The 21,264-nt window shown below is 43.5% G+C and overlaps 1 protein-coding gene across 8 annotated transcripts in view; it reads right to left on the bottom strand.

Moving 5' to 3' along the window:
* phc3 (polyhomeotic homolog 3 (Drosophila)) overlaps positions 1 to 12,653 on the bottom strand; it is an 81,854-nt gene extending 69,201 nt beyond the window's left edge. For 5 of the 8 annotated variants that reach the window (XR_011344374.1, XR_011344375.1, XR_011344376.1 and 2 more), the window contains exon 1: positions 11,512 to 11,595. Coding sequence is in view for 2 of the 8 variants with exons in the window: in XM_069897513.1 (XP_069753614.1) it covers positions 11,512 to 11,580 (69 nt within the window). In the remaining 6 variants the exon portion in view is untranslated. Of the gene's footprint in view, positions 1 to 9,689; positions 9,904 to 11,511; positions 11,596 to 12,481 lie in introns of those variants that run through there. The other 3 variants (XM_069897515.1, XM_069897517.1, XM_069897518.1) reach the window with 3 other exon arrangements.
* Between the last annotated feature and the right edge of the window lie 8,611 nt (positions 12,654 to 21,264).

Here is a 21,264-nt window from a genome sequence, read left to right as displayed (position 1 = left end):
AGGAGACCAGGGAGAAAGTGATGGCTTTCAGGAGTATTGAGAGGAAGGAGAAAGGGGTAAATGAGAAATTTTGAGGCTGCTAGAGGTGAAATGCCAGGATAGCACAGGCAGGAGTTTCTGGAGCATGAGTGATGTCAGGAGGGCTGCAGGGAAAACTACACAGCAAAGCAGCCCTTATCAACTCAAGGGTGGCATGGTTAGCAGAGCGGTTAGTGCAATGCCTTTACAATGCCAGCAATCAGGGCCAGGGTTCGAATCCTGCGCTGTCTGTGAGGAGTTTGTATGTTTATCCTGTGTTTGTGTGAGTTTTCTCCGAGGTCTCCGGTTTCCTCCCACCATTCTAAACATACCGAGGGTGTGGGTTAATGGGGTATAAGTTGAGTGGGCCGAAATGGCCTGTTACCGTGCTGTATGTCCAAATTAAAATGATCTCACCAGCTGTCAAACCAGGTTTCAGAATCTGTTTCTGCTCAGGACACAAATGCAGTCATGATCTCAACAAGCAAAATTCCAGGCCCGTGAATGCATCACACTGCTGCAGTAATAAACCCTGCCGAAGAGCTGACCAGACCTTCTCTGATGTGTGAGATCATCTGCACACGAGCAGTTCAGATTTCAACCACTACATTCCCTGACGTGTGTTTATTTACCATCCAAAGGAGATTAACCACAGTGCTGAATGACACTAAGGTTCCCAACCATTAATTAATAATGGACCATGAAGATTCTCAGAGTTGAAATAAATAAAACGCCACTGATCATCAGAGCTTTTCTGCCACAATTACATGGACTGTAATCCCACTTTTCTCTTGCATGATGGTACATCTGTATATATTCGTGAAAAAGTCGATCCCGTGAAATAGTCGACCCCCCCTCCCCTTTTTTGGCCCAAACATTGTGAGGTATTTTTTTGTATGACCTATGTAAAAGTCGACCATCCTATTTTTGGCCCCGACCGCCCACCCATCCGAGCTGCTAACGCCCCAACCGCGGAATCTTGCCCCAGTCGCCCACCCATCCTAGCTCCCAACGCCATGGCCACCTGCCCATCGGAGCACCAAATGCCCCGAACAAGGACCTACCACCCAGTTCCGGCCATCCAAATTCCAGCATCCCTGAATGACGCAAGTACTTGCAGCAGTCAAAATTATGACCCATGTAAAAGTCGATCCCCCTCAAATTTGACCCCAAAAATTGGTCAAAAAAAAGATGCCTGAATAAAGGTAGGGAGAGGAGAGCTGCCTGTTTTTGCTTATACCTTGATGAAATGCTCAGGCCCAAAACATCGGTTATATCCCTTTGCTTCCTACAGACACGCATGACCTTCTGAGTTTCTCCAGTATTTTTGTGTACTGCAAATAGGACGAGCCAAAATAGTTGACTGGCATGGACAAGATGGGCCAAAAGGCCTGTTTCTGTAGACCCATAGAACATTACAGCACAGAAACAGGCCCCTTCAGCCTGTTTGGTTCTGTGCTGAACCATTTTTTTTTGCCTAGTCCCACTGACCTGCACCGAGTCCATAGCCCTCCATACCTCTCTCATCCATGTACCTGTCCAAATTCTTCTTAAATATTAAAATTGAGGCTGCATTCATCACTTCAACTGGAAGCTCATTCCACACTCTCAACATTCTCTGTTTAAAGAAATTCTCCGTCATCTTCCCACATACTTTTCCCCTTTCATTCTTAACCCATATCCTCTGATTTGTACCTCACCTACCCTCAGAGGAAAAAGACTATCTACATTTACTCTGTCGAACCCCCTCATAATTTTAAATACTTCTATCAAATCACCCCTCATTGTTCTACGCTCCAGGGAATGAAGTCCTAACCTGTTCAACCTTTCCCTGTAGCTCAGTTCCTGAAGTCCGGGCAACATCCTAGTAAATTTTCTCTGCACTCCTTCTATCCTATCTTTCCTGTAGTTATGCAACCAGAACTGAACACAATACTCCAAATTTGGTCTCACCAATGTCTTGTACAACTTTATTATAACATCCCAACTCCTGAACTCAAAATTTGATTTATGAAGGCCAATATGCCAAAAGTTCTCTTTACAACCCTATTTGCCTGTGACGCCACTTTCAGGGAATCTGTATTCCCAGATCCCTTTGTTCTACCCCACTCCTCTGTGCCCGACCATTTACCATGTATGTCCTTTCTTGGTTTGTCCTTCCAAAATGCAACACCTCACACTTGTCTGCATTAAAATCCATCTGCCATTGTTCAGCCCATTTTTCCAGCTGGTCCAGATCCCTCTGCAAGCTTCATCCCTGTCCACCACACCTGCAAAGGCCTGTTTCTGTACTGTATAAAACTCTAAGACAATGCTTCGGAGAACTTTCATCCACTCAAAAACCAAGACAAAGAGTTACACGTGGCACAAAGTCACATGTTGGCTTGACACGACCTCTGCCTCCTCAGTGTCAGACCAATTTCTCCATTATTCTGAAAACAAAAGCATCAACTAATTCCTTGTGTCCGTAGACTATAAGGGAATGAGTTAATACTGAGTGGGAGATTGGTGCAAGAATAATTCCCTCGTATGTTTTTGACAACTAAATATTGTTGGGATTGTTTGAGGGTTGTTTACTTGATACAAACCCAGTTTCTATGTTCTATTCACATAACATGAGCACTCTATTTAGACATAGATATACAGCAAGGCAGCAGTCACAACTGGCCCATGAGCCCATGACACCCAAATACCCCAAATAACCTACAGTCCCTGTAAGTTTTTGAAGGGTGGGAAGAAACCGAAGTACCCAGAAGAATCCTACACACTCCTTGCAGACAGCGCTGGATCAGTGGTGCTGTAATAGCGTTGTACTAACTGCTACACTCACTGTGCTTTTCTGTGCATAAATTTGCTCCAGTGGTTTTGCTTTAAGACCTTGTGATATTGGTGATGGCCTAGGATCAGAGTGAAAATCTCCAAATGCTAGGATCCAGTGCAGTACACAAAAATGCCAGAGACACTCAGCAGGTCATGCAGCATCCATATCAGCCCTGGGCCCTTCGTCAGAAGTGCCAAAACTGAAGCAGATGCCTAAATAAGAATGTGGTGCGGGGGGGGGGGGGGGGGGGCAGTGATGGGAAGGGCCACAAGCTAAAAAGTAAAGAGCAATAGGTGGATACAGGTGGGAGGGTAGAAGCGAAAAAGTGATGGGGAGAGGCCAAGAAAGAGAGTTCTCTGATAAAAGAGATGGAAAGGGTTAGGGAGCTGGAGGAAAGGGGGCCTCCAGGTGAGCAGGTTCATGGAAATTGGTTGTCAATATTGATGACATCTGGATGGAGACTGCCATGAAGGAATACAAGGTGTTGTTCCTCCAACTTGAAGGTGGCCTCAATTTGGCAGTATGGGCCATGAACATCCCATACTGCCATTGTTCTGTATGGTCTGATCTCCCTCTGTTACTCTGGACCTTTGAACTGGGCCTGCCATCTTAAGTATGAGATGTCCAACTGCTCTGCTCGCCAAACAACCTCCATTACTGCATCCAGGTGCATGTGGCTATAAAAGGAATTTATAAGTGACTCCCATCTATTAATTTTCTTGCCATTTATTCTCCCACGACTCACCAACACTAGGAGTTTCCAATTAACCTCGCAACTCACACATAGTTGGGACATGGGAGGAAATCAGAGCAGCCAGGAGGACATAAAAACACAGGAAGAATGTTCGAATTCCTTAGAGGCAGCACGTCAGCCCTGGGTCAGGGACCAGCATTAACCTATCAGCTATATAACAACTGCTTGTCAACAAGTCTGAACAGTAAATGCAAACAATCTCCCGTTATCTGCCCATGCGCAACGAAATGCAGCGTGAAAAAAATTGGCTTTGATTTATTCATATTACCCCCCCCCCCCCCATAAAATCTGTGACAGCTAATTTTATTCTGTATCTCTTTTTATTTGTGTACTGGTCTGTGAATTCTTCAAGAATGACATTCCAAAATCTGAACAGACATACACAGGGGGTTACTGTATATCTTTGGCTTGGCTTCGCGGACAAAGATTTATGGAGGGGGTAAAATGTCCACGTCAGCTGCAGGCTCGTTTGTGGCTGACAAGTCTGATGCGGGACAGGCAGACACGGTTGCAAGGGAAAATTGGTTGATTGGGGTTGGGTGTTGGGTTTTTCCTCCTTTGTCTTTTGTCAGTGAGGTGGGCTCTGCGGTCTTCTTCAAAGGAAGTTGCTGCCCGCCGAAGTGTGAGGCGCCAAGATGCATGGTTGGAGGCGAGATCAGCCCAATGGCGGAGGTCAATGGGGCAGGCACCAAGAGATTTCTTTAGGCAGTCCTTGTACCTCTTCTTTGGTGCACCTCTGTCACGGTGGCCGGTGGAGAGCTCGCCATATAACACGATCTTGGGAAGGCGATGGTCCTCCATTCTGGAGACATGACCTACCCAGCGCAGTTGGATCTTCAGCAGCGTGGATTCGATGCTGTCAGCCTCTGCCATCTCGAGTACTTAGATGTTAGGGATGAAGTCGCTCCAATGAATGTTTTACAAGCTTCTACCTTTGACTGTCGCCACTCCAGGCAAGGTATGTCACATGATTCTTTGCCAATAATAAGAATGTCCATATATGGAAATAAATGCCAGGTCCTATGTTTTAAGGATACGTTACAGGGATCTTACCCGCCTCTTTCCTTCAATAAAGATCATGCCTCTTCCTAGATTAGAGTGAAACACTAAAGTTTGAATACACTGTAATTGTTGTAAAAATGCAAAAATGCTGGAGGAATTCAGCAGGTCTTACAGCAATCTGATGGTAGAGGGGAATAAGCTGCCCTTGTGCTGCCAAGTGCTTGTCCTGTATCTTTTTCCTTCCTATGGTGGCTGCGTGACCTGCTGAATTCATACAGCATATATTCTTCCAAGATTAGCTTTTGTTTCAACTCATCACCTCCCACCATCCAGCTCCAATCCCACCCTGCATGACTCATGATCCTCTATTACAAACCATTCTTTATCCTCTTGCCTTTCTCTCCCTTTGCCTGGCACCCACCCAATTGACTCCATCCTTCTGCTTCCATTCCCCTCATCTGTCCGTCATTCTCCACCCCTTCCTGGTTCTCCCATCCCCTACTGGCCCTCATCTAACCTCTCCCACCCTGTACTCATTCTACTGGTCACCTCCGCTCTGCGCTCTCAGTCTCAATGAAGCATTCTGGCCCAGAGATGTGGGCCATTCTATTTTTCTGCTTGAACTGCTGAGTTCCTCCAGCGGAATGGAGTGAGACGTGGAAGTCTGCAGTTGCTGAGATTTAAGTTAAAGCACAGAAATGCTGGAGGAACTGAGCAGGGCTCATAGCATCCGTAGGATTTCAGGCCTGAGCCCTTCTTCAAGGTACGAATAAAAAAGCAGGTAGGCTCCTGAAGTAAAAGGCTGGAGAGATGGAAACAGAGCAGAATCAGAATTTCACAGCAGGTGATAGTTGGGCATCATTGGGAGATCAGAAGAGGAAATGTGAGCATTGGTCAGGATGGCCTTCTCCTATTTCTTGTGAAAATCACTTGAAAGTTTGCAAATAATGCTCCCAAAAAAACTAAGTCCAAATAGAGGGTCTTGATCCAAAGCACCAACAATTCCTTCCCCCGCCCCACTCACAGATACTGCTCGACCTGGTGAGTTTCTCCAGCAGTTTGTATTTTGCTCCATATGCCAGCATCTGTAGTCTCTTGTGTCTCTAAAACATTGCTACTTCAAAAACAAAGATGAAACTTATCTGCTGGTTTTATTTTACTTTTCAGTTTGCAAAGCACCTTGTGGTCAGAGACATACTGGCCCTGAGCCAGTCTTGATGTCCCAGTACAATGAAACAATTCTGGACACCAAGCACTGTGTCAATGCCAAGCTAAGCAGTGATTGATTGTAACCTGACTCATCTACACACAGAGCCTTCTCTTTGGACTCTCCTCTAAAATTCCTTCTCTCTGAACTAAAAAAAATACCCTGCCTATTGCAATAAAGAAAGCCAGCTAGTGAGCTCCAAGGTCTGCTTTCTAGATTGAGATTGTAAAATTATAAAAGCATAAACCATGCAATTTTCACTTACAGCACGCCAATTCCACCCATTGAAACCCAATTAACCTCTCAACCCTCTGTGTTTTTGGAGGATTTCAATGTTTTATTGAGTTCAATAAATTGAGGAGTGTTTTGGTAATCAAATTACTTGTATTAAAATTATAGATGGGTATGATGCATTCCCTTGTGGGGTGAGTGAAGGGATACATACTTAAAACTGGAATAAAATCAAGAAGTACAGCAAGCTCTCTTCCCCAATATTCCATGGATTCTGGGCATAATTGAAAATGACAACTGAGATTGATGGATTGGAGATGCACAAACTTAAGACATCAAAAATCCAAATAATTGGCACAAAATAATTCAATAACATTATGTCTTTGACAGCAGGTAATTACATTCAGTGCCAAAGGGACACTCAGGTTAAATGACCAAAAGAAGGTATTAAATATTTAAGAATACTTACGGATAGTTTATATTTATCCTTACTTAAAAAGGTTGAGGAATATTTTTAAAAATGGATAAATTTACCTATAACTTTAGTTGGAAGGGTGAATCATATAAAGATGAACATATTTCCAAGGATACAACATCTTTTTCAGGTGTTACCAACATTAATAAGGAAATTTCTTTGGAAAGGTAAAATGGCATGAGTCTCTGAAGAAATGTTAACATGAAAATACAAATTGGATTACAGCTTCCCAATGTTAGGAATTATTATTGAGTGGCATGGATGAGATTCCTGAATTCTTGAAAATAGAAAACCAGCATGGATTACTATAGAATTGAATAAAATAGGAGGAAAGAAAGCAGAAGAATTCATATATAAATATAAAACTGTTGGTTTGCTGATAGAGTCCCCATTATTGAAGCATTTACTTTGGAATAAAATAAATCAGGATATTGGAGGAGGGCCTATATCACCTAAAATGCCATTGATTAATCCTCTTTTGGTCTTTTCAAGAGATAATTAGTTCTTAAATATATGATATCGTAAAGGGATTGTCAATGTGGAAGATTGTTATATAACCATATAACCATTTACGGAGCGGAAACAGGCCATGTCGGCTTTTCGAGTCCGCACCGGTTCACTAGAACAGCTCCACTAGCTCAAACCTCCCGCTCTCTGCCAATAACCCTCCAACCTCCTCACCTCCATGGACACATCCAACCTTTTCTTAAACGACAGAAGGGACCCTGCCGCAAGTATCTCATTCGGAAGCTCATTCCATTCTGCCACCACTCGCTGAGTGAAAAAGCCACTCCTAAAGTTTTGCCCCCTTACCCTTAACTCATGGCCTCTTGTTCCAACCTCCCCTGCCCTCAGGGGAAAGGGTCTGTTTTTATCTTTGTTATATAAAGTACACTGCTTGACCTACTGAGCTTCTCCAGCGTTGTGAAAGAGGAAAATTAATACCATTTCAACCAATGAGAAATAAATATGCTTTTTTGTTATTTTCAGTTAAGAGCACATTTGAGAAATAAGTTGGGACCAACAATCTTTATGTCTAGTTGTACTGAGGTAGGACTTCTTATTAGAAGTGGGACTTTTAAAAAATGTATTTCTTTGATATATTTATTATTATAAGCAGGAACACCTAAATTAAGATCATATAGATTAGGCAGAGATGGGAAATAGATTTGAATATTACAATGGACCAACAAATGTGGGAAAAATTTATGTAGGGATTGTATGAATAATACTATCAATTTAAGATATAGATTAGTTCATTACAATTTTTTTTACATCAGTTAAATCTTACACCACAGATGTTGAATAAATTAAAATCAGATTTATCAGATCAATGTTTTAGGTGTGGTGAAGATGTAGGATCTTTTATACATTCGATGTGGTCATGACCCAATATGAGACCTTTTTGAGTGACTATAGGTAACTTTTTGGAACAAGTTACAGGAGTTGTTTTTCTGCTAAATCCCTATTTATTTTTATTAGGAAACACTGAAGGTACAAAATCCTAAATTGAAATGATCAATTTATCAATTGAAATTTGTTAAAATAGTATTAGCCTCTCAAGAAAGTGTTTCGGATACATTTCTAACTGTGCCAAGGTGGCACGCTGAAATTCAAAGTTGTATTCCTTCGGAAAAAAATTACTTATAATTTAGGAAATAAATATTCTACATTTCTACAAATTTGGTGCCCATACACTGAAATAATGGGATTAAATTTGTAGTGATATCCTTTCCATCCCTCTAGCCCTGAAGAATTTTCCTTTGTATGTTTACGTTAGAACTGATGAGTTGCACTGCACGACATCTGCCTCTGGCATCCAAAAACCAAAAATATATTTTTTAAACTTTCTTTTTCTTTCTTCTATTTTATACCTATAATTTTTTTTTTAACTTTTTTTCAACTTGTATTGGGGGGGAGGTTGGGTGGATGGGAGGGGTTTTGGGGTGGGGTAAAAACCATCATGGATGCAATCAATTTGTCTTTTTTAATATCTGTGTTAGTATAATAATTGTAGTTACAGCATGTATGGAATATTAAATAAAAAAAATTTTTAATTCACTAACATCACAGCTGATTAGAGGAGTCACATGATGGAGTAGTGGACGGTCGGGGAACTCCAGCCTCTCTGGAAAAGTTTTAAAAAAACACAGAAAACATCACAGCTGATTTAATCTGGGCCTCAGTTCCACTTGACTACCGTTCCCAATCATCAATGACTTCCCTTCAATCCACTCAGTCTCCCTCATATTCAATGCCTCAGCTTCTACAACTCTGGAGTTGGGAAATCTTCCTCATCTCATGGTTATCTTACAGCTTGGAAACAGGTCCTTGGGCTCAACTTGTCTGTGCCGACCAAGATGTCTGTCTACTGAGCTCATCCCATTTGCCTGCATTCACCCGTCTATAAATATCTTTCAATTGTACCCATCTCCATCAGTTCATCGCCTTCATATACCCACTATCCTCTGATTGAAACAGATGCCCCTCAAATCCCTTTAAAATCTTTCTCCTCTCACTTTAAACCTATGATCTCTCCTCTACCCTGGGGGTGGGGGGGGGGGGGGAATTATTCAAACGGCTGCCTACATTTTGAATATACCCTAATGAAGGGCTCAGGCGTTAAACGTTGGTTATACATATAACCATATAACCATTTACGGAGCGGAAACAGGCCATGTTGGCCTTTCGAGTCCGCACCAGTTCACTAGAACAGCTCCATTAGCTCAAACCTCCCGCTCTCTGCCAATAACCCTCTAACCCCCTCACCTCCATGGACACATCCAACCTTTTCTTAAATGACAGAAGGGACCCTGCCGCAACGATCTCATTCGGAAACTCATTCCATTCTGCCACCACTCGCTGAGTGAAAAAGCCACCTCTAATATTTCTCTTCAAGTTTTTCCCCCTTACCCTTAACTCATGGCCTCAACCCCAACCAACCAATTTTCCCCTGCAACCGTGTCTGCCTGTCCCGCATCGGACTTGTCAGCCACAAACGAGCCTGCAGCTAACGTGGACATTTACCCCCGCCATAAATCTTCGGTCACGAAGCCAAGCCAAAGATATAAAGTACACTGTTTCACCTACTGAGCTTCTCCAGCATTGCGTTTTTACTGAAAAAAATACTTTATCTTCATCCATCATGATTTTGTAAACCTCTCTTAAGGTCCCTCCTCACCTTCCAGGAATGAAATGCCCCGGACAATCCAGTCTCCCTTTATAATTCAAGCCTGCCAGTCTGCGTAACATTCTGGTGAAATTGCAGCTGGGTGACCAGAATCACACATAATCTCCATCTATCCATATCATTGGGAGTCTCCCTCTTCCCCCATCGACGTGATCTACTGGGATTGTTGTCTGATGAGGGCGCGCACAGCATCTTTAAACTGCTCCTGTCAGGAAAGAGATACAGGAGTATCAGAGCCAGTACCACTAGGCCGAGAAACAGCTTCTTCTTAAGGGAAGTGAGAATCCTGAACAACCAAAGAAACTGCTCACACTAACCGTCTGAGACTCTCATTCATGAAACAGTATTTATTTATTTGTACATACAAATACAAATACTTCTCCTGCACGCGTGTTGTTTGTCTGTATGTGTGTCTCTGCGTTCTGCACCGAGGACCAGAGAACTCTATTTCATTGGGTTATGCAATCAGATAAACTTGACGATAATGGAAATTCCTAAATTCTGAAACTGTGGCTTATTGATCTTGCTTCCCCACAAGAGAAATCACACCCTAAGATTGTCTCCTGGCAACCCCCCCTCATCATGTTGACACTGTCCATGCATGCTATTTTTATGTTTCGCATGTGAAGACAGTCAGATCAGACACAGCATCAGCCATCTGGCATCTCTCTCCACACAACGTAGCGGCACAGTACAGACCCTTCAGCCCACAATGCTGTGCTGACCTACTTCATAACAATCTAAACAACATTTTGCCCTTCCAATCTTCCTGCTACTGCAAAGAACAAGTATCAAAGGTTTAAGATCAAGATCAAAAGCAGTTCAATTGAACTAAAGGACAAATCAGCCACCATCTAACTGACGAGAGGAACAAGCTTGAGGGACAAAATGTTATGTCAATGGGATCCAGTCAAATATAATATTGATTAACAACAATTTTATCAAAATTACTTCAGCATGCAAGAATTTGACCTCAAGCATTACGTTCTTTCTTCAGTCATGGCATCTGCAGACTTTTGTGTTTCACTCATGGGTAAAAGCTATGTCCTTGCACTGTTTGAACTCTACTTTGCTCTGTAACAATACACTCTGCACTTCTGTTTTATGACCTGCTGTGGCGAAAGTATGAGTTGCCATGCCTGGATACCACACAAAATAAAGCTTTTCACTGTACATGTGACAACAAACAATTAAAAACCTTCACTGTGGTCATTCAATCCTTCAGGTGAACCATCATTGAAGAAATTCTTTTTGTCCTCCCCTCACCCTTTCTCTGCACCTTCCAACTCCTTATAGCCCCACTTCCCAGTTCATTGGCTGTGCCATGTCCCAGGATTGGAAGCCATTTATGCCACCCTTAAATGGGCTTTTCCACTGAACGCAACTCATTCCCGGGGATCGGAGTGTTCTGCCTTGAACTGGAAACGGGTGACTTTCTGCGGACCCGGGTTTTATCAGTACGCCGGCGTTGCCAAATGCCGGGGGTAAGAGTAGGGGTCGAGGTGGTTAAATCCCTGGTGTGAAATGAACTCATTTGACTTCGGCGTTCGGACAATGTTGCTTTTCCACTGCACCCTGTCCCAGTCAATTCCTGGGGCTGGAGGCCAGGGGAAAAGGGGCTTTTGTCTCTATTTCCACTTTGGGAATCGTTAACCTGAATCATGAATTCCACCTCCTTTTCCAAAAATCCTGACTGACCTGTTGATCATGACCTCTATGCATGTTTAAAATTCAATGTCTTTATTCCTTTCAGGGTTGCACACAAAGGGAAAATAGCAACACAGAAGGTTCGAACATCAGAATGCTACATTACCACGAAAATCTGGACCCAATTCTTCCCATCCGTGCACTCACTCTTGAACTCCCGCAACCTCAGCCTCATGACGGTCACTTTTAATAAATGCCCAGAAGCTCTCCTGGAACTCCACGTCCCAGGGAGCACTGCAGACCGTGCGCAACCTCAGCTCTCTCTGTCTAGATCAAGAGACGTCACGTCTTGTATTTATTCAATAATGGCATCCCCCCCATGCACAAATGGCATCCTGAGCCCCCGAAGGGGTCGCCGTGCGCTGGAGCCAACAGGTGGAGGGAGATGCGTGGAATCACATATCGCCCCCCCCCCCCCACCATTCACTGCAGCAAACCTCTCCCCCCAACCCCCTTTCCCCAACATGTTCCCATCCCCAGCCATCAGTCCGCTTAACAAAGCTGACCAATGAGAAACGGGCTCTGGCCCCACGGTTCTGACAGGCTGTGAGCTGAAAAAGACTATTAACAGCACGCAATTAAAATGCCCCCCCGACTGCATTGTGCGATCTGCTCGAGTGAATGACAGCTCCAGCCTGCAGCTTCCGCCACGCGCGGGGTGTATCCAATTTGTAACAACCCATCATCGTTACCCTAGACACCTTCACGGAGATTTCATTCCGCTGCTTCATTCTCCACTGGAAGGGTTGAAGACAGGAGACAACCCCCTTCCCCCTCCCCCCACCCCGAGGCAATTACACAACAGAAATTCTTCCACCCGGAATCCCAATTATCAAATTCTTGGGAACAATTTGAGTTCATGGGCTCTCTCTCTCTGATAAGATCACCGGGAACAAGTTACCTGGAATTTCTTCGGGATCGGACTGTGCAAATCGGCTGCAAGGCTATGCATCAGCTCAATTAGTTCTGAGAATGATCCCTCGCCCTCGCATTTGTGTCGCTTGACAACTGAACCGTGGCGAGGGGAGTGAAAAGGAGCTGGTGCACATCATTGGGAGGAGGGAGCGTGGGCTTACCTGCACTGGACCGGCGTCACGGTTCTCCCACCTCTTTCTGTGTGTGTGTGTGTGTGTGTGTGTGTGTGTGTTTCTCTCTCTCTCTCTCTCTCTCCCCCCCCCACTCCCCTCACTATTTAATGTGACCAGACGACTATCGGGAGCGCAGTCACGTCTTGCATTGCGCAGAGTCTGGAGCGTGCACGGGCAAGGGGAGGGGTCGGAGTTGGGTGAGCTACAGGAAAAGTTGCTTGAGAAATGTTGACGCACAGCACCACTCAGAGCACAGGAGGAAGCAGAACAGGTCCACCTACAGTAAACGACTTGTCTAGTCCCATCAACATCCCCAGGATCAAACAAAACAAACCATCAAGCTGTGTAAACTATGGGGGCAGCCTAAATAAAAAGTGGATCAAGAGCTGTGTCTGAAAAGAAGAATAGAGAGGTAAAGAGATATGAAAAGAGTTCAGAGAGAGATCCAGGCAGCTATGTGGAGCCATGGCATTTGTCATGCACGCTGTATAATGTAGAATCAGAACCCTAAATCATAAAATTCGCTGTTTTGGAACAGCATCACAATGAAAATATTGGTTTAAACCACCTTACAAAATTAAATAAAAAATAAAGGCAAAAAAGTGTCTGTGGTTCATTGTTTATTCAGTAATCTGATGGTAGAGGGGAATAAGCTGCCCTTGTGCTGCCGAGTGCTTGTCCTGTATCTTTTTCCCAATGGTAACAGAGTGAAGAGGGCATGGCCTGGGTCGTGGGGTCCTTGAGGATAGAGGCTGCTTTCTTAAGACACCGCCTCATGTAAATGTCCATGATGGTGTGAAGTTTGGTGCCTGTGATGTCGCAAGCTGAGTTAACAACCCTCTGGTGTTTTTTTCCTGTCCTGACTGTTGGCACCTCCATACCAGACAGTGATGCAACCAACCAGAATCCTCTCCACGGTCCACCTGTCGAAGTTCTTGCGAGCCTTCAGACACATACCAAATTTCCTCAACCTCCTCACAAAGTGTAGCCGCTGGGGAGCCTTTTTCACGATTGCATTGATGTGGAGGGTCCAGGACAGATCCTCGGGGATGCTGACACAAGAAATTTGAAGCTCTTGCCCCTCTTCATTGCCGAACCCTCAATAAGGCTGGTTCAGGTTCTCCTGATTTCCTCCTGAAATTATCTCCTTGATTTTGCTTATGTTGAGTGCGAGGTTGTTGGTATGTTACCACTCAATGAGCTGATCTATCTCCCTCCTTCATCTCCCTCCTGCATTGCCACTTGTGATTCTGCCGACAACCGTGGTGTCATTGGAAAATTTGTAGATGGCATTGGAATTGTGCCTGACCACACAGTGATTGGTGTATACTGAGTAGAGCAGTGGGCTAAGCACACATCTTAGAGGTGCACCTGTGTTGATCACCATACCTCAATAAAGGGCTCAGGCATGAAATGTTGGTTATGTATCTTTATCTTTGCCACATAAAGAACCACACATGACTTGCTGGTCAAGCATTTTTGTGCAAACTACAATCACAGAGTCTACAGATTCCTCTTACTTGTTAGCCTGTTCTTCTTCCCCTTCCTCCTCTATCCCCACCACCTTTTTATTCAGCAATCTACCTGTTTTTCCTGATTCCTGAGAAATAGCAGCTGCGTGACCTGCTGAGTTTCTCCAGCACTTCTTTTGTGCATTGCAGATAAATAAGAATACTCTAAAATAAGCCGAATGCAAAGTGAAGTTGTGATGTCTCCTTTAGTATGCACTCAGTTAAATGTAAATTTTTTTTTAAAATTAAATTTAAATTTAAACTTAGGATGTAGCACGGTAACTGACCATTTCGCCCCATGAGTCTGTGCCATCTAATTTACATCCAATTAACCTACAACCTTGGGTATGTTTTGAATGTTGGGAGGAAACAGGAGCCCCAGGGTAAGCCATGCAGACACAGAGAGAACATGCAAACTCTTTACAGACAGTGCAGGAAAGGCATTGCACTAACTGCTACACCAACCATGCTGCCCCATGGTGTTAGACTCTTAATATTGCACCACTGTGAAATTGGGGAAAAGTTCAGAGAAACCCTCTGAAGTTCAACAATGAAAAGGATTGTGAGATCTTACATCAGACATGGCATTCCAGATTTGGAATCATTTCAGCAATTTCTTGAATGCCAAGCAAGATAGAAAATGTGACTCGCGTTCCCACAGGGACTTCCATCCCTCTTTCAGAATGTCCAAAGGTCTTTTAAGTTATTGAAGCACCTTTCAAGTGCAGTCACTGGTATTGGTGGGAAACGCAAAAGCCAATTTGTTCACAGCAAGTTCCCACACATAGAAATATGATTATTATTGTGACTTGTAAATATTGTTTGAGGGACTGATATTAACTGCGGCATCAGGGATGTCTCACTTTCTCTGTTTTATTTGGAGTAGTGCCACAGAATTATTTTAGTCCATATGAGAGAGCAGATGGTGCCTCAGTTCAATGTCTCCTTTGAAAGACAAAATATGTCTCCTTCAGCAAAGATGGATCGCAGTATGGGGAGGTGAAATTTTGAGGATTGTTTGTGATTAACTTTTTAAAATGAAACACAGAAAGTTAGCATGCAAGAGCAACATCAACATTCCAATGGGGATTGGCAAGATAGAAATTAAGCATGTACAGGTGTTAGGTCTGCTTTGTTCATGAATGAGTGAGACAAACACCAGGCTGAGTCGAAATCAGGGTTCTTTGTTCTTTATTACCGGATTGTAACACTTGCGACTAAACATGTTAGTCGGAGAATGTATTCTGCCGTTATCAGCAAAATGGTGATTTTTTATACCCTTGGATACATGCTTAGAACATCATCATATCATTACTTGTCCAATGACTAAAACTGTTGCTATCCTTTCCCTGCTAGCTTCCTGCCTCTCAATCCATCAATGTCTCTCTTATCTTGTAAGTACAAGGATGCATTCACATCTTGTTACAGCCCTGTACATTCCCATCTCATGATGTTTTACCTAACAGGAGTACAAGGACACCTCCCCTTCTTGTTACTGCCCTGTACAGGGTAACTCCCTACACATTCCCATCTCATGATGTTTTACCTTACACAGGACAGGAAGAATATTTGGCCATGGATTGAGATTAAAGGTCTCCCATCAACTCTGGTCATCTAGATTTGGTAAAGATCTCTTTAAGCTGGAAAGAGTGTTGGAAAGATTCACAAAGGATGTTACCAGGACTGTAGATTTGAATTACAAGGGGCAACTGGTTAGGATGGGGATTTTCTCCCTGGAGCGTAGGAAGATGAGGGGAGACCTTATAATAAAAGAGGGTAAATAGTCACAATATTTTCCCCAGGACTGGGGAACCTAAAACTGGATTTAGGATGATTGGTGAAAGATTTAAAAACAAAAACACAGAAATTTTGGATAAACTCAGCCAGTCTCGCAGTGTCTGTGGTCGGTAAAGATATATTACCAACTTTTCAGGCCTGAGCCTTTCCTCCAGTTATTCGTAAAAAAGAATCAGGCATCTAAAGTAAAGACTGAGGAAAGAAAGGGGAGGGAAAATGGAAGGGGAGGAGTACAGGCCAACAGACAAAGGTGTTAATTGAATATGAGAAGAGGAAAGGTGAGAATTGATTTGTCTGTATGAAAGGAGACTGAGGGAAAAAGGAAGAGAGAGAAAGAGACAGAGAGACAGATGAAAGGAGACGGGGGTAGATGATCTGGGAGGGCGGGGGTGTCCAACTGACCTATTAAAGTCGATGTTAATGCCATCCAGTTGAAGAGCATGGATGGAAGGTATTGTTTCTCCAGTTTGATGCTGATCTCAGTCTGGCAATTACTCGAGTATATATGGAATAATTCAATGCTGCTGGGGTCACTATTAAAGATGTAACTGAGATATTAGGTGAACTAAAATGAATAAAGGTTAGATATTATCTTCGTATATATGTCACCAAACATCCCCCAACACACTGAATCCAAAAATGCTGCAAATCCAAAACAAAACCAGAAAATGCCAGAAGCTCTTAGCTGGTCCAGAAGCATCTGTGAGGAGTAAAACAGAGATAATGGTTTGGACCAAAGACCCTTCACTGGAAATGGATAAATGATAAAAGACATGCATGTCTTAAGTTACAGAGAACATGAGGTGGAGAAAACAGATGGAAAGTCTGTGATCGGATGGAGACCAAGGTTGTAAAGGGAACAATTACATTACAAACTGGCAGTTGAAGCTAGATGACAGATCACAGACATTCTCTCTGTTCTCTCCACCTTTTCCTCCTTCAAACCTAATGTGCTTGCTCTCTACTCACTTTTCCAGTTCTAGACGCAATATATCAACTCTACTTCTTGCATTCACTGAATTTGTCTCTGATCTCCCAGCAAGGTTTGGAGCATTTAGCTCTAAAGATTGATGAAGAATTTTTTTATCGTGACTACATTTTTTTTCCTCTAGCTTTCCTAACATTGTTAATTTTCATTCATGGATACACATTACATTTTACTATGTAAAACTCTCAAAGTGAGCTTCACAGTCATGGCATCAAACAAGATTTGGAAACAGAAAAGCACAAAAGCTGCAGATGCTGGAATCTTGAGCAGACAAAGAACTGCTAGAGGAACTCAGCAGGTCAGTCAGAATCTGTGGGTGGATATAGTCAGTCAATATTTTGAGTCTGGACCCATTATCAAGATTTCAGATTTATTGTTAGAGTACATACATGACATTTTGGCAGTTTCCGCAAGGAGATAGACAACAGACTCGCCAAGGCAAATAGCGCCTTTGGAAGACTACACAAAAGAGTCTGGAAAAACAACCAACTGAAAAACCTCACAAAGATAATCGTATACAGAGCCGTTGTCATACCCACACTCCTGTTCGGCTCTGAATCATGGGTCCTCTACCGGCATCATCTACGGCTCCTAGAACGCTTCCACCAGCGTTGTCTCCGCTCCATCCTCAACATTCATTGGAGCGACTTAATCCCTAACATCAAGTACTCGAGATGGCAGAGGCCGACAGCATCGAATTCACGCTGTTGAAGATCCAACTGCGCTGGGTAGGTCACGTCTCCAGAATGGAGGACCATCGCCTTCCCAAGATCGTGTTATATGGCGAGCTCTCCACTGGCCATCGTGTCAGAGGTGCACCAAAGAAGAGGTACAAGGACTGCCTAAAGAAATCTCTTGGTGCCTGCCACATTGACCACCGCCAGTGGGCTGATATCGCCTCAAACCGTGCATCTTGGCGCCTCACAGTTTGGCGGGCAGCAAGCTCCTTTGAAGAAGACCGCAGAGCCCACCTCACTGACAAAAGACAAAGGAGGAAAAACCCAACACCCAACCCCAACCAACAAATTTTCCCCTGAAACCGCTGCAACCGTGTCTGCCTGTCCCGCATCGGACTTGTCAGCCACAAACGAGCCTGCAGCTGACGTGGACATTTACCCCTCCATAAATCTTCGTCCGCGAAGCCAAGCCAAAGAAAGAAGTCATACATGACATCACGTACAATCCTGAGATTATTTTTCCTGCAGGCTAGGCAAGATTATCACTTATTTGTAGTCCAAAAAAGCTGAACACAATGCACACATGGAAACTAATAAAGAAACATATCGGGGTATAGGTTAATGGGGTGTAAAATGGGTGGCATGGACTCATAGAGCTTTATGTCCAATTTAAAAAAAATATAAACAACTGAGTGTGCAATACAGAGAGGAAAAAAAACTATAAAGTGCACAAGTAAGAGTCCTTAAATGAGTCCCTGATTGAGTTTGTTGTTGAAGAATCTGATGGGGGGGGGGGGCGAGCAACTGTTCCTGAACCTGGGGGTGCGAGTCTTGTAGCATCTACACCTTCTCCCTGATGGCAGCGGTGAGAGCAGAGCGTGCGCTGGTGCTGTGGATCTGATGCAGCATTCCTCAAAGATGCTATTGATGGTGGGAGGGTTGTTCTGGTGATGTCCTGGGCTGTGTTCACTTTATGCTCGGAGGCATTGGTGTTCTCATACCACACCATGATGCAGCCGGTCAGTAAACATTCCACCACACATCAGTAGAAATTTTCCAGCGTTTCCGATGATATACCAAAGGTACGCAAACTCCTGAGGAAGTAGAGGCACTGATGTGCTTTCTTCGTGATGTCATTGTTGTGTTGGGTCCAGGAAAGATCCTCTGAGACAGTGACTCCCAAGAAGTTAAATTTGTTCACCCTCAATGATCACTGGATTGTACACCTCTGGTTTTCCTTTCTTGAAGTCAACAATCAGCTCCTTGGTTTTGGTGACATTGAGTGCGAGGTTGTTGTTGGGGTATCATTTGGCCTAGTTTTCAATCTCCAACCTGTATGCTGCTTCATCACCCCATTTTATATAACCCACTATGGTGGTATTATCAGCAAATTTTTACGTGGTGTTACTGTCGTGCCGAGCCACACGGTCATAGGTGTAAAGTGAGTAGAGCAGGGAGACTGATAAAATCATGATGAAGTGTTCAGACCAAAACAGTGACTGACCGTTTCTATAGATGCTGTCTGACCTGCTGAGTTATTCCAGTAATTCTTTGTCTGCTCAAGATTTGTCAACAAATCTGAACATTGTGTTCAGTTTTTTGTAAAAAAAAAACCCTCAAGAGAAAATATTACATCAGATAATCACAAATTATGTTTTGTGTATCTTAAAGGTGAAAAGAGAGACCATAAGGTGGAGAGATTTAGGTTGAGAATTCCAGTCATTTGCTTAAGTATGCGGCATATCTGATCATTCTTGAAAAATAACTCAGCGCTTCTGATGACACATGAATATGTCCAAGTCTCTGGATTTTTGATTGTACATTTGAATCTGTCCTTATAAGCCTCTGTCTGGGAATAACACCTCATTTTCCAAATGGGCAACCTCCAACCAGATGGCATTAATATCAACCTCTCTGACTTTCATTAAAACCTACCCCTGCCACTTCTTCACCCGTCGCTTTCCCTTTTCCCTGTCTCCTTTCGCACAGACAAGATAAATTCTTAGCTCTCCCCTTATCATATCCAATTAACACTTTTTGTTGGTCTAGATTCCTCCCCCAGCCAGTATTGTCTGATTTCCGAGATTTTCTGAGATTTCCTGCTTCTTCCTTATTCCTTGAAGAAGGGTTCAAGCCTGAAACATCGGCAATATATCTTTGCTTTTTATGGATGCTGTAAAGACTGGCCGAGTTTGTCCATGATTTCTATGTGTGTTTTACTACAATCACAGCATCTGTAGACTTTCGTGTTTCACCAGTACATGGAGCTACAGTATGTTCATGCACCCATCCCACATGTGTCCTTCTCAGGTCAATTACCTGGCACTTGTGCACTTGATCAAGTGAATGCTGTGTTTTGTAGTGAGGGCAACCATACTCAGGGAATGCACAGAAGCTTCCCCGTGACTTTGGACATCAGCTGTTGCTTTGAGGTACCCATTCAGCTCAGGGACATACAAGGGATCATAAATATTTTGGATTCCCCAGTTCCAGTGTAGGGTCTTAGATGAGTTTCTCCCTCCACAAATGCTGCTTGACTGGTTGAATTTTTGCAGCATTCTCTATTTTTTAATTTCAGATTCCAGCATCTGCATTTGTATTTGTTTTCCATTGTAAATGTCAGAATTGAAGTGTTGAAGAATGAGGAGAGATTTGATCGAGGTATTGAAAATTATGAGAGTAGACGGAGTAAATGTATGTCGGCTTTTTCCACTGAGGGTATGTGAGATACAAACTAGAGGACATGGGTTAAGGGTGAATGGGGAAAAGTTTAGGGGGAAACATGAGGGGGTATGGAGGGCTATGGACTGGGTGCAGGTCAGTGGGACTAGGCAAAAAAAAGTGGTTTGGTACAAGCTAGAAGGACCAAAGAGGCCTGTTTCTGTGCTGTAATGTTCTATGATTCTATTTCCAGCGATGAAGACATCCCTTTTAGAAATGTTCATTGGTGATAGGTTAACGAGAATTTTAAAAAAGTAGGATTAAAGTAGGATTAGCCTCAGTGGGTAATTGACAGTTGGTGTGGACTGAATCCACTGAAAAATCTCTTTCCGTGTGCTTCTTCAAAGCTACTTTTAAAAATGGATGTTAATACAACTAGGTTCTGGAAGTAGACTCAGTTCGTGCTTTTAAAAGCACGTTTGGTAAAATAATCTGATAAGCCGCAGGGAAAGAGAGGAGAAATAGGACTGAATGGAATACTCTGTAGTTCCTCAATCTCATCAGCATGAAGACTGATTATGAAAACAATATGAAACAAAGTCATGAATAAAAGCAACATTTACACATTGTCCAATTGGAAATGCTGAAAATTAATCCTTGAGGTGTTTGGAAAACAGGTGGAGATGGAGATGGAGGTACTGGAGCAGGAGGGCATGGGGGTAGAGGAGGAGGAGATGGAGCTGCAGGTGGAGGAGGTGGAGGTGCAGGTGGGTATGGGGGTGGTGGAGAAGACGGAGTTAGAGGAAGTAGAGGTGGAGCTGGAGGTGCAGGTGGAGGTGAAGCTGAAAGTGAAGGTGGAGGTGCAGTTGGAAGTGGGTGTGGGGGTGGTGGAGTTGGAGGAGGATGTGGAGGTAGAGCTGGAGGTGGAGGTGAAGGTGCAGGAGGAGGTGGAAATGGAGGTGGGGAGGTGGAGGTGAGGGAGAAGGTGTATGTGGGTGAGGCCACAGGAAGAGGCAGAGGTTCGGGTACAAGATGAGGTAGTGGTTCATTCACAGTCATGGGTGGTGGTAAAAGTTCAACAAAAACAAAGATTTCAGTCGAGCAGAAGCATGGATAAAGGTGGGGCAAAGCGCAGTT

The sequence above is a fragment of the Narcine bancroftii genome, chromosome 9 (assembly GCF_036971445.1).
Source record: "Narcine bancroftii isolate sNarBan1 chromosome 9, sNarBan1.hap1, whole genome shotgun sequence".
NCBI lineage: Eukaryota > Metazoa > Chordata > Chondrichthyes > Torpediniformes > Narcinidae > Narcine > Narcine bancroftii.
The sequence above is the reverse complement of the archived record's forward strand: the minus strand, read 5'-3'. Positions and strand labels throughout refer to the sequence as shown.